The 14,517-nt window shown below is 44.0% G+C and overlaps 1 protein-coding gene across 7 annotated transcripts in view; it reads right to left on the bottom strand.

Moving 5' to 3' along the window:
* TSC22D2 (TSC22 domain family member 2) overlaps positions 1-13,290 on the bottom strand; it is a 28,544-nt gene extending 15,254 nt beyond the window's left edge. For 2 of the 7 annotated variants that reach the window (XM_030495025.1, XM_030495027.1), the window contains exon 1: positions 10,609-12,778. In XM_030495025.1, the coding sequence (XP_030350885.1) occupies positions 10,609-12,596 (1,988 nt within the window). In that variant the 5' untranslated portion in view covers positions 12,597-12,778. Of the gene's footprint in view, positions 1-8,764; positions 9,581-10,608 lie in introns of those variants that run through there. The other 5 variants (XM_030495029.1, XM_030495024.1, XM_030495026.1 and 2 more) reach the window with 5 other exon arrangements.
* Positions 13,291-14,517: the final 1,227 nt, after the last annotated feature.

The raw sequence follows: 14,517 nt of genomic DNA, 5'->3' as shown, positions 1-14,517 counted from the left end.
AGTTTCAGCTGCTTTCAAACAAACTACATACTCCTGACACAGAAAAAATGAAAATCACCGTAAGGTAATTTTACCGAGAGAACTAAGGCAGCATACATCACCTGGAACAAGGCAGGGAAGCCTGACATCAGCTGCATCTCAAACTCCTGGCATTCAGTTTTCAAGAATCAGAAAAGAGCGAGCTAGACTCTGCTACAAGTTGCATCCTCCTTTCCACAGCAAAGATCAGAGCAGTAGTCCATTTGCCTTGTTCTCAAAAGAGGATTTTGGAAAATAATCTTATGCGCTAACTAGACATCTCCAAGGAGAAGTGAATAAGAGATGACTGTCTCAAGTGCACAGGGCAAGGAAGTCCAGCAGAGGCATTTCATTCATCACTTGCTTGCCCTGTCAAGATGTTGGCACCAGCTTTCCCATGTTCTGGGGCTTGGCTCTCTAAAAAAAAAAAAAGACACCACTAGCATTTTTTCGTCCCTATGAACGCTAGGGAAAAATAGTAAAACCACTTCTACAAAAACTGGTAATGAGAATGCAGCATGGACAGAGCATGTTATATTAACATTAATAATGGCCAGACCAGAGGGATGCAGTGACTAACCTGAGTATTTAGGGACGGACAGTTGGAAGCATCTCAAATGCTTCAGCCCACCCTGAACCAAGAGCAGTCACTGGTATCACCACATGCCCTCACCTGGGGAAAATCACCATTCTTCTCAGTTATACAGGAGAGATGCCAACAACTTCTTCTCTTGTCTCAGCACCGAATAGTTGTAGAAGACACTTTTATACCTGACTCACCACTGCATTTTAAAACATACTCAAAGCCTTTAAGAGCCTTATACCAAGTTAGAGCAGACGCACTATGCCATGTTATACCATTACTGAACTGACAGACCTGAAGTGATACTGATTTGAGAGAAAAGGTGATGCAACTTCACTTTTTTATTGTCTGATAAAACAGCAGCAAGTTTTCTTTTCCCTCCCCTTCCAAGGATTTGACTACTGACTGTGAAAATCTGGCCTAAAAACCCAAGAAGTGTTTTGACAGAATGTTAAATTCAAGCTCATTTAACAGGTAATAATTCAGTATCAACAAGTCTTCTGCAAATAGAGTTCCTTGCTGAAAAATCAGCGTAGTTTCTTCCACTATATATTCCAGATAACAGATATTACAAAACACTTCAGCACAGGTGTTTCATGAAGATTTGCTTTACAGAAGCTGACTAGCCTAGATATTTCAGGTGGAGCTGCACCCTGTTATTCACTAAAGTCTATCAAGTTTTGCTACTAGTAATTCAAAGCCTTCTCTGATTAACATCCCTGAAGTTTCTGCATTTGAAGTAGTGGAGACACTAAATCAGTAGAGTGTAGGAACATGAAAAATGAGACATTTCCCTTGATTTTATTACATTCTTTGAAAGCATGAGTCCAAGTTTCTATAAAGAAATTAAGTTTATGTATACTGGCAAAAATTAATGAGGCCAGTAGGATATCATGCTTCTTGTTCACAGAGCCTTGGATCAATAAAACAGTGGCACTTTACCTTAAGATGTAAATAACATCAGTCGGTAATAATTTTATTAATTAATTAAAATAAAATTAGCTGTGTTAGGTAATAATCACTCAGTATTTCTGAAGGAGCTTTGCTGAAGAGTTCAAATAGTAAATTCTGATATGACTATTTGATACTAATCATGGAAAGAAAAATGCAGATGCTTATCTTCCGAATCTCTCCTTACTTCTGATTTCAACAGCTGCAATTCAAAACTCTAGGGTCGAATCCTCTCGGGTCCAAGCAATTGGTCCCCAAACCTCAGGAGTCCTGTACAGTAGACAATCCTGTAATCATAACAACTTTAAGGTCATTCTGGACTCGCTGATGATCTTTTCTATCCTCTACATACCATCCTCCCACTTTCCAAATCCAGACTCGGTGAACTCTTAGTTCACTCTTGACTAGTATTTCTCTTCCAACCAGGTAACCAACGCTCTTGTTCTCTTCCTCCCTGCAGACAGCATCATCACAGACATACTTACTAAAATACTACATGCTAATAAAGTAAGGCTGTTTTGTGAAGGCTGTCATGGTTGTCAGTCAGGCTGAATTTTAATTACATAATATTACAGACTGTGTAAGGACTGATTTGAGTGATTCTGTTCTCAAATCAAAACACATAAGAAGTGTAAGATTTCACATACTAATGACTTCTCACTGCGTGAAGTTAACCTTCAGTTCTTGTAGGGAGGGAATACAAGACAATGTAGTTCACGTGATGCTTCAAGGAAAAAAACCAAAACACAGTAGACCACATCTTCAAAGAGAAACAACTATAGATTAGAAGTTGATAAACTTAATGGCAATGGAGAAAGTCTTTGCCTGACCCAGTCAGAGATTCTTGCCAGTACTAAGAAGCTTTCAAGAAAAGCCACAGAAAGTCCCATCAGTATCATCCGTGTTCGGATGAACTGAGCCAAGTTTAAAAAAAAACAGACTTCTTGAAAATAACTTACATGGTCTCACCAAACATCTTGAACTTCACCTCACAAGGTACGGGAGTCCTTCAGCATCTATGGTAATTTACCAGTTAATACCACTATACCATATTATTCTTTTGCAAATTATCCCATTCAAGAGAGCAAGCTTGGGATGCATTTGAAAAGCAGACCCTAATATGCTGTATGAAAGGAGGCAGTAAAAAACCAGCATAAATTCCTTATTTCTGAATTTAAAAGATCCACATTTGCTCATACTGCATTATACGTACAAAAATCTGGAAGAGATGTCAAAACTGTTAAAAGTATTGACTTTTACACAACTTGACTGGTAAAGAAAAAGACATTTATTAATATCTATGAACATATTATTGTAAAGGATTAGGCTTCTCCTGCCTGCTCTGCCCACAAAGCTAGACTTCTCCAAACCTGCTGATGAAAGGGAAAGCTGCTTGTGATTATTGGTGAAAATGGCATTGCACAGTAGAACAGCTGGCTTGAGTATTCATCTTCAAAGAAAACAGCCCAAAAATGAGATTTCCCCTTCCCCCCACTAAGTTGCAGTACAGCAGTTTCAGATGTTTCAGTTATTTATAAATACAAGTGGTTCCTGGTTTTTGAAAACAAAATATTTCAATATCTGTGGAGGAAAAAAGCAAGTGGAGAAAACAGATTCAAGCAGACTGAGCCAAACCACACCTGTCCTTACTTACGTGACATTGGTCAAGAAAGCATCTATTAGCAAACATTTTAAATTACATACTTAGCTTTTAAAAAAAGATCTTAGAACCTGGACCATGTATGGCACAGTTTATTACATAGTATAAGTGTATTTGTCTGCCTTTCCACATCATTTACAAGTTCATTACAACTCTCCAAGTTTCAGGCCAGCCTGCACTCAGCTGACCTTCTAACTACAGCACTGTCAGTATGAAAGCTTACTGCTTGGCTTAAAGAAAGGGTATTTTTAAAAAGGCATTTGTAGGGTTGGTCAAGGAAATTATGGTCTTTGACCCCACTGAACAGTGTTCTACACAGGAGACAAACTCCCAGGAGTTGTCATCTACACCCCTACAAAAATAGCTGAAATTACTTGACAGAGAAGCAAGCAGGGGTTTTTTTAACCCTCATTTTTGATCATCCCATCCTCCAATAAACCAGACAAGTTAATCTTGCTCTAGATGGATACAAAATCTTCAGATACTGGTTTTGGTCAATTACCTCCTTTCTTTCTATGCTACACTTCTCCATTGCCACCTCACATATCCACCACATTCATTCTCTACCAGAAATAAAAGGACCAGGACTGTGCCCTTGCTGCAAATCAGGAGAACGGCATCCTCGGCTGCATTAGGCAAAGCATGGCCAGCAGTTTGAGGGAGGTGATCCTTCCCCTCCGCTCAGCGCTCGTGAGGCATCACCTGGAAGACTGTGTCCAGTGCTGGGCTCCCCAGTACAAGAAACACATGGACATACTGGAGAGAGTCCAACAAAGGGCCACAAGGATGATGAAGGGTCAAGAAAGCATCTGTCCTATGAGAAAAGCCTGAGAAATCTGGGACTGTTCAGCCTGAGGAAGAGAAGGCTCAGGGGGATCTACTCGATGCATATAAGTACGTGAAGGGAAGGCATAAAGAAAATGGAGCCAGGCTCTTTCCAGCAGTGCCCAGTGACAGGATCTGAGGCCACGGGCACAAACTGACACACAGGAGGTTCCCTCTGAACATCAGGAAACACTGTCACTGTGACGGTGGCCAAGCAGTGGCACACAATGCTACTCAGAAGCCATCTGGACATGGTCCTGGGCAGGTATCTCTAGGTAACCTTGCTTGAACAGCGGGGTTGGACCACATGACCTCCAGAGGTCCCCTGCAACCTCAACCAGTCTGCACCTCTGACTGGTGTCTGCTATCGACATAGATCCTTATTTCAGTTTGTAATCTTTAATGAGTGCTAGACAAACATGACAGTTGCCATTGTGATAGACAGCTGACACGTCTCTGTGGTACTAATTAATACTTCTACCTTCTCTCTGCACTGTTAAAAGCATTCAAGCAAACTGTCACGATAAAAGTGCACTGCTCTTAGCTTCTATCAGAGAATAAATATATACAAAAAATCTCTTGGAATAATCTTATCATGCAAAATAAGACAAGCATCCAGCTGTCCATGTGGCTACATAACTCACCTGCCCAGCACGAGTAAAAATATACTATTCCATAATGCAAATAATTCACTAGCTCTCAATACACATCTGTATTTATAAAACATGAAGTTTAAAGTTGGAGTCGTTTTCAAGAGGAGGAATGAAGATACAACCTTACGCTGCACTTCAAGTGACCTTTTATGTCTGGAGAACCTTCTCAGAAGACAGTAGCTTTAGCAGTTGCTATAAATACTTATATCTTTACACTTTGTCAAATATAGGAATAAAAGCAGACACCTGTGGCTGACAATCTAGATTTATCTACCAGAACTAAATCAGTTGTACCTTACCAGAAAGAGTCTCACAGAAGTTTCTTATGGAATCTTTGCTGACACACAGAAAACACAAACAAGGTTTGCACTTCCCATGAGCCACAGAAGCTGCTAGTCACCAGCTTTACAACTGACAAAATTAATATATGGCCTCAACATGCAACAGGACAATACTGAAATATCTATTTCAACAGAGAACAATTACTTTTCATTATAATGTCACCTGAAGTCATAAAATATTATCAGCACTCCTGCAAAAAAAGGCACAGTCTGAGAGATATTTCAGCTCTTCAGTAGTTTGATAGTCCTGCCTGCACAAAAAACCTAAACAATTGAATATTCAGCTTTTAACAAGTATAAAAAAAGCTTCCATGAAACATACGCTGTTATTTCTACCATACAAGACAGCATTCAGAAATGAGCTGACTATGAAACACTTGCACTCTTCTATAGGGAAGTAGAAAAAAATTTACCCACAGCAGCTGAGGAGAACACTTACGAGTTTGACATACAGAGAATCATTTATATCAGAGTTGGTACACTACTGTCTTGAAAACAAATTGAACTGTTTCACTTTGTGAATGTCTTTTAAGTATTTTCTCCCTTTCCTCCTTATAATACCTATCTCATCTGAAACACTGCTTATTAATTTTAAGCATGTATTGACTCCTCCTTTACAAAGGCACTTGAATGTTTAAACTGGGAAACAGCACTGGGAAACCACATTTTTCTGTTTAGGTGTCTCAGAACACTCAAGAACTGACTGCATGGCAGGATAGGTTTTCCATAATTTAGAATTTGGTGTGGTGCTTTTGGTACACTGGGAGTTACCTACAGAAAGCACAGCCATAAATGAACACAACTAACCAGACTTTCGTTTGCATTAACCTCATTTACATGTCATCAATTGTAATGTTCACCTTGGCAGTTCTATCTCAACTGTTTTTCAAATGCTGCAGTCTGGCTGTCAAACTGAAGGCACTGGTGACTGTAGCATGTCTGTCCCCTTTTCATTCCCACCTGCTTCTACAAACTCTTGAAAACACAATCCTTCAGGAGAACTGAAAACATTCAAGTCTGCAGCTGCAGTAGAGCTCAAATCTCTAGCAAGCTAATGAGCAAAGTGAAGCAATGGACAGTATTAAGTAATAATGCCATTGAAGTATGGCTTACTAGTTCGTTAATTGCAGGATGCTTTCTTTTTTCCTTAGGAGTACAATAAAATATGCATCTAAGGCAACATCTAAGGAAACCCTTATCAAAGTTACATTAACACCCATGCTCAGTTTTGTCCTTACATTATGAACATGGTCTGAAAAGCTCAGTTTTATCAACAGTTAGTACACTATACAAATACATGATTTAGCTGAGCGGAGAGATATATGCTGTGAAGAAATCTGCACAATCAGGTTTTCAGCAGTTTAAGCTGCTGTAGATGACAGTTCACAATTGCAGCCATTCATTAGCGTTCCTGGAATACAGCCTGCACAGTTCAAGCTGGTCAGCTATCTATGGAAAATGATCTATACTCTGTTCCTTTTCCAACATGCCTAGTAATATTTTGCCCCAAAAGTCTGCCAAACATGTAGGAGGTTTGAACAAGCTTTCTCAGTAACATTCTTTTAACAGAGGCAATATATTTTTTTTTCCCCAAGAGCCAAAATAAAGTTATTAAGCCAGCTGGAATATTATGCTTGTCAACTACAAATTTGTGTATCCATGGGCATAAATGTGGGTAGAGAAACCAACATACACTGCTCCTAAAATCCTCTCAGGTACTCTAACTGCCCTCCAGCCAAATCAACCAGTAGTGCTGCTGCAGTCCAGCAAATGAAGAGTCAGGGCAATTCTGAGATCCAGTTCTTCGTGTGTTTTTATAGCATTTGTCAGACTCCAAATGTAAAGTGGACTGCGATATCCACATCTGCCTCAGTAAGAGTACTATTTCCTCCATCCTTAAATACTGTTGCAGTTTATTCTACCTGTAGCCACATTTAGAGAGGAGAACTGTTATCCTCTAGATCTTTCATAACTTCCACAGAACATATTTCTCTTTTTAAGAGCTTAGCAATTTAGACACATCAACTGAAAAAGAAAACAAAAAAAGCTTTGCTTATTAAAGGAAGGTGTGACATGCCAAAGTTTTTTTATTGTTGGGTGGGGTTTTTTTGTTTGTTTGGGGTCTGGTTTTTATTTGTGGTTTTTTTGTTGGGTTTTTTTTTGGGGGGGTGTTGTTTGTTTGTGGGGTTTTGTTTTGTTGTGGGTTTTTGGGGGTGTTTTTTGTTTGGTTTTTTGTGGGGTTTGTTTGTTTGCTTTTTTAATTCTTAATTTCTTAATTGATTCTTCATTATTGAACTGGTCAATGCAAGGAACCACAGTTTTGTCTAGACCAGTGTAAAAGTGGACTGGACTAACAGAAGAGGAAATTAAAGGTTTTCAGGCAAGGTCTTGGCAAAAAAAAAAAAAAAAAAAAAAAAAAAAAAAAAAAAAGAGAGAGAGAGAAAAAATCAGTTGTACATCTACAGATACATAGAACTATGGCTATATAAACTTATACCTCCACCTCTATCTTAAGAGTTTTATTTAAAACAGCAGATCATAAGATAGGAAAGATGGGAACTGACTAGCTTTTTTCACATCAGACCTCTCTGTCTCATACTTACCAGTTTTCTCACCTTCTGTTTTTGAACAATTCCCATCCTAAATTATTTTCCCTTTAGAACAGCTCCTCTTCATATTCTAAACAGCAACTGACTTACTAGATAAAGCCAAGATATTTCAAGCTATACAGTATTCCTTGATGAATCACTATTTCAGAGAATAACTACAGAAGAATGATCTACACAAGTTTGTCAAGCTTCAAGTATGTACAAATATTTAAATATAATTGAAGGTGTCAGAAGAAATGTAGATACCTGCCTACACATTGATCCCCTCTTCCTGGGTACGTTACACATTAATATTGAGATAAAAGAGAAAAAATGCTTTCCATGAATTTCCAGCTTTCATGATCACAAAGCAAACTCTCTGAACAAAACCAAGCATTAACTTCCTGAACCTGCAGGCAGCCTGGAACAGTGACTCATGATGTGTGAACTCCCTTTGCGTCCTATTAGTTTTATCAGAGTGTCAATCCCTAGCCTATTAATGACACTTGAAGGTCTTCATTAACTATTTCACCATAGATTTCAGTAGATAAAGCAGCTGGGCACAGGCCCATGGGAGTAATGGGGCAATTTAAATGGCTGGAAAGAGGGAAAAAGAAGGAGCAAGAAGACAACAGCAGGCAAGCAGGAGACAGTTTTCTAGTAAAGCCTTGCCAGCAAGTATAGCAAATAAAAACAAAGTGGTAAAACAGCCTTAATAAGCTGCTAGGTTTTTATTTTCTCCGTTCTCTGTCTGAAACCAGCCAAAGTGAGGCTACTGTTTGAGGGGAGCAAAGTATAAACTTAGACCTACTAGCTCTGCATGTATCTCCTACTTTGTATGAAGCCTAGGCCTGTTTAAATCCAGGACAGACTTTCAAATACCATATAACCCCTTGTTTCATGTACCACTTGAGCAAACAACAAGGTTTTATCACCCAGTGCAGAAGCAAACAACTGAGAAATACGCATTTCTTTTCAGATAACTACAGTTACTTTCTCTACTGATCATCATTATGTGGCATGTCAAAAAAGCACTCTAAAAGTAGAGTCCATTCTTATTTCTTACTCGCAGTTCTCAGAGCCAAGTTTCTGAAAAGGTTTCTTTAGAAATGAATGTGTGAGGCAATGTTGCAAGGTGGCTCAAGTTCAAAGACAAAACTACAGAAGTAACTTTAAAAATCACTTGTTTGGGGTAGGAGTACTGAGAACTGTCTCACTGGTGTGCAACACAAAGTGAGCAGCCTACAGGTTTGAATAAGTTCAGCAAGTTTTTCCTCATTATTATATAAAGTGATTAATTTGTCACAGATAATAATTTGTTACTAGAATTTATATAAAAATGAAGTATTAAAAGATATGCAAAAGGAATGCAAAATACATTTGTCTCTTTCTGACTCCTTAATCATCAGAGGGATTAAACACAAGACAAATCCTAGAATATCTTTAAAGGTCCCTTCCAACCCGAACCATTCTATAATTATATGAAATTATCTTCTGACAATATACTGAACTGTGAAAAAACTTTACCAGCTTGAAATCTAACCTTATTCGCACAACGAAGAACCTGTCAGCTGGGTCAGCAATCCTCTTAAGGAAGGCACAACTGCTAGAAAATTGTAACTGTTTAGCTTTTTCTTTTAAGTCCTTTAGTGCTTTAACCAGAAGTAGCGCAACTCTCCAAAACATGGCTTTTGCTTGCAGAGTCACTATCTCAAACTCTGCATTAGTCGAAAGCTCTGGTGAGCACAAGGCCTACATTACTACAAATTTGACTCTCCAAATGCTAATCTGCCTTGAAGGTACCTTCTCCATCCACTCACCCTGACCCCACACACGCAGCTGCTTTACTAAAAGGCACTCCGAGCATCACTGACTGTGTAATCTCAAAGCCTAGGACTCTCAAGGTGAGGGAAGACTTTCAGGATAATTTATCAGACTTTCCCATAATGGTGTTACGCCTATTTTTAAAAACACAGATACATGTAATCCACATGTATTTTATTCCTCCAAACTACTGTAATCCTAATAGTAAATATGACATTGATTCAGTGCTCTAACACTGCTTTCCCTGAAAGTCTTCTCAAAGAAGTCAATTAAGAGGAGTTTTGGCCATCACGCTACCCTTTAGAGCAGTCTGACAAGTCTATAGGAATAAAAGTCACATCCGTGCTTCCTTTTTAAGGCCCTTGGATGAGCCTGCTCATACTACACACTTTGTTACAACTAGTCGTTCCAAATTACTTTCCTATAAAGAAAACTCATTGCAAGATTGTACTTCCCACTGTGTAGACATCTTTGCCCAAGTAAATTGTGGACATTTTTTTTTTCAACGCAAAAGAACCATTATCTGTAGAGCTTTCACTGTATAAGTGCACACAAACTCACATCCAGAAGCAAGTACTTTCTTCACTTACTAGTACTATAAAGTGCAAACACAACAGCAGGATAAAAATCAATAATCTGTTATAAGCTGTTGAAGTTATATATCTGTTATATATCTGCTGAAGTTTTCCAAAATATCTCACCCAATGGCCCCAAGATAGCACTAAACTTCTATTCTTAACAACACTGCAATATAGTGGTGTCGATAAACCCATTTTAACCTGGCTGTCATTTGAGCATTTTACAATGTGTTCAGGGGAAAGGAGAGCAGACTCCCTGAGCAACTGGGTGCAGAAGGAGTTTTCAGTCTTCGATTTGGAAGAGGTCATATTATCTATGCATTAAGCAGCTTCCAGGGTACTTTCTGCTTTGTGAGGAAAGTAATCACACTCACAGCCCAAGAAGTAGTACAGTTCACCACTTGCTTAAACACTTTGTTATGTTTTCACTCTTAAAGGGAAAAAAAAAAAAAAAGTAGCCAAGGTAAATTTCACTACAACTTCCCAAAAATATGAATTTACAAAAAACACTTGATAGTAACTGAAAAGTCAACTTTTTTCCCCCCTTAGGAAAAGGTATTTTTATGGCATCATAAAATAATTCATACCTGTCCTCATCACCATCAACAGGAATAGATATGCCAAACACAGAGCTGGCAAGACTGTTCATAGGAGTACTTGCAGGTAACTGAAGAGGATTTGCTAGAGTGTCTGGAATGGGAGGCTTCACAAGAGGTTTATTTTCAGCTATAAGAGAAAGTGGTGGCTGAGGTAGGGGTTCCGATTTTCTTCTAGACTCATCAATCTGGCCTACTAAGGACTGAGCTTGGGTCTGAAACTGTCCGAGGTTTGACTGTGGCAGATTCGCAGGTACGTTAGGCGTGCCTTGCATTAACGAGTGTCCAACATGCTGCGGCTGGACAACGCCGGTACTTCTGCTGACAGAAGTGTGGCTCGTCAGCTGGGACTGAACTAGCGTAACAGGGACATTTGGCATAGTAACAGAAATGGTGGTAGACGCAGTAGGCACACTTGTACCGGGCACAACCGCAGGCACGTTCTGAACTCCGGAGACCACAGCATGGGGAGCACCAGGCATTCCAGACACTTGGCTGCTTCCACTCATTTGATGCTGAGTCACAGATTTCTGTTGCACAACTCCTGTATGTCCAATGCCTTGCTGCACCACACCTCCTGGTTGCGGAACGGCAGGCTGACTAGCTTGTGTCTGGCCACTCTGCATTAATCCCAATCCCTGTCCAACTGCTTCACCGGGCTGCGTTGACACCCCCATCACTGGCGCTCCCACAGGTGAGGGGTTTTGGCCAGCCACCTGCCCCACAGGAAGGCTGGAAGCCACAGTACTTGGAACAGAGCCCGCAGTAGCCTGTTGAATAGCTCCTTGAGACTGCATAATTGTCACATGCTGCATGTATTCGGTCTGACCAGAAGGCTGTGTTGGCAGTAGATGCACTGGTGGAATCTGGGACTGAGAGTAAGCAAATTGTTGAGGCTGAGTCACTGGTATGCTTGCCTGCTGCACCTGCTGCTGTGCCACAGGAATGCTTGTCTGGCCTATTGTCACATTTGGAGGTGCCATGCCTTTCCCATTGGGTCCAGCCTGTGCAACACCTTGCGTATTTACCTGTGGCTGTGATTGCTGTGGCACCATCATTTGCTGATTTGTTACTGATGCCCCAGAAAACATAGGCTGAGCAGTACTATGAGGCACGGCCCCACCTATGGGTTGTTGCGGCTGCTGTTGTTGCCCAATGACAAAATTAGGTTGCTGTAGAGAGGACTGGTTCATTTTCTCCGTCTGGAGTAGCTGTGACACAGCAGTCAGGGAACTGTCAGCTACAGAATCGGGGCCGTAGGCCGACGCTGGCACAGCCGAGACCACAACAGAACCTCCTGTGGCACCGAGGCCACTGTCCCTCTCTTGAGTGGCCTGCTCAAAGGTGCTGCTGTGCCTAATGCAATCTCCAGTCCTGCCCAGAACACCACCACCATCCGAGTCCCGGTCATAATACTCCATACACGTCCATCGTCCTCGCCTGTAGGGCTCCCCTGAACCATGGTCCAGCTTGATCACCCTGAAGCGCGAGCTGCATGCAGCAGCCACTGTCTGAGACATCGTCCCAGGAGCGGATGATGCAGAAGGCCCTGCGGAGGGCAAGGCAGTTTGAGCACTGCTGGCTCCTGCCACGGCAGCGCCAGGAGCGGCAGCTGACAGGGGTGCAGCAGAGCTCTTGGGCACAGCCCCTCCATTGGGGGCTGCAGCTGGCACAGCCGCAGCTACCCCACCAACAGCCAGCTGCCCATCCAAAAGGAGGTTGGGAGAGACGGTGCCAGGAGTTTCGGCCTCGCCCACGTTGTTGAGAGTCTCTTCGGAGGAGCTCCGCTCGCACACATCCTCAGGGCCGTAGTCTGTGGCTCGGGAAACATCAAAGATTTCAGAAGACACGTCCTCAGTGCGGGACTCATCCGGGTCGTCCAGGCTCTCAGTGTCCTCGGTGATGCTGCTGGCCACCTGAGCCGTGGTCACGCTGGTGATCTGGAAGCAGCTTTTTTTTTTGGCCGGCATCTTGGACATGTTTCCTCCGCGGGGAGGGGCTCCACCAGCCGGGGCGAAGGGAGCGCGTTGCCGGGGCGGGCTGTCACTGTGTGCCGACCGGGCCCCCGGCACTACCACACATCCTCCGGCTGCTTCCTGCGACGGGCGGGCGGGCCGTGGCGCTCCCGCTGGCGGGCGGCGGACCGCGCGGGGGGCGGCGGGGCTCCTCCTCTTCCTCCCCGTCCGCAGCCCTCCTCCCGCGGCCGGGACGCGGGCCTCCTCCTCCTCCTTCTCCTCCCCGCCGCAGCCCTCGCTCCGAGCGCGGCGGGACCGGCCGAGCGCCCCGCGGCTTCCTGCCGGCCGCGGCGCGGCTCGGGCCCCGGGCGCGGCGGGCGCAGCAGCGGGCCCGTGGCCCGCCCCGCGCGGGGGGCCTCGCGGCCGCCGGGAGAGGCCTAGGCGGCCCCGTCCCCCCCTCTCCTCCCCGCCCTGCCTCCGCGCTCTACCTGGAGACCAGCGCCAGGCGCATCCTGCTCGGAACTAGCCCGCGGGCGAGCCCCACGGGCAGCCCCGCCGGGCGGAGGGCCGGCGCGGCTGCGGCGAGGAGGAAGAAGAGGAGGCGAGGCGGCCCTTCCCTTCCGCGGGTGGGCGCGGCGGCCCCGCTGCGCTGCGGCGGCCCGGGGAGCGCGGGCTCCGACTGCAGCTCTCTTCGCCCAAGATGGGGCTCAACTTCTCCTGCGCTGCACCCTGGGAAGGGCGCCGGCCACACCCCCCGACGCTACGGCGTGATGACGTCACGCCCTGCCAGAGCACAAGCGGAGCAGGGAGGGGTGGAGCGGAGCGTGCGGTGGCCGTTTGGAGTGTGCCACCAGCCGTCAGCTCCCCCCTTCCCGGCCCGGCTTGGTTCCTCCCAGCCGCGCGCTGGCCGGCGTCGGTTGGGCGCGTGGTTAGCGCCGCCGCGCAGCCCCGGCCTGAGGCGAGCGGGTGTTCGCGCGCTGCGCTGGGGGAGCCCGGTCCGCGGAGGTGTGAGGCGGTGGTGGCCGTCCCTCAGCTGTTTATCCCTCCCGGTGAATGGCAGTTGCCCCGGTACGATAGGAAGTTACTTCAGAAACTCCTCTCATTATTAAAATAATCGTATTTTCCAGCCTGAATTTATTTACAGCCCATTTCTAGTCATGGCTTTATATTAATAAAGGCAACCAATTCCTAGCTGTTTCTTATTCCCGCGGTCATTCTCACAGCCCGACTCGCATCATTTGCATTTTGAATCAGACCCTGTTGCAGAGCAGCGAGCAGAGCGGCATGCAGACTCGCCAATGGGGCGCTGCTGGCACCGCATCACAGCACTGGTTTTCCGCTGTGTCTACTTCCTGCTGGACCCTCTTTGTGTTCCATAGCTACAGCATGACTGGCGGTTCATACCCAAACCATGAGAAGCCTGCCTTTGGCATCTTCACGTGCTCACCCCTCATAAATCCGTGATATGATATATGATGTGTGATGTATTAAATATTACATATTACATATAATGATATATGATATGATATGATAGGATATGATAGGATATGATAGGATGTGATATGATAGTCTGGTCTAGTGGGAGGTGTCTCAGCCCATGGCAGGGGGGTTGGAACTAGATGATCTTAAGGTCCTTTCCAACCCTAACTATTCTATGACTCTATGATATGATAGAACATTTCATTATATCCCATTTCAGTTCTTCCAGCCACCAATGTCATTAGGGCTTTCGTGTGTGATAATCTGGTCCCGGGTTGAACAGCCACGCCTTGCAACTAACCATACATTAGCCCATCCTGGCTTTTTGTGTAAGGTCACAAAGTGCTTTAAAGACCAGTTCTACAACATGGAAGGTCCCCACTACTTGCTTCCCTTCAGTCCAGCTGTTCCTCCAGTTCAATTCTTCCCTGTAAATGCAACAGTTCAGCCAAGTTGTGATTTATTT

The sequence above is a fragment of the Strigops habroptila genome, chromosome 8, assembly GCF_004027225.2.
Source record: "Strigops habroptila isolate Jane chromosome 8, bStrHab1.2.pri, whole genome shotgun sequence".
NCBI lineage: Eukaryota > Metazoa > Chordata > Aves > Psittaciformes > Psittacidae > Strigops > Strigops habroptila.
Note: the sequence above shows the minus strand (reverse complement) of the source record. Positions and strands in the feature narration are given on the sequence as shown.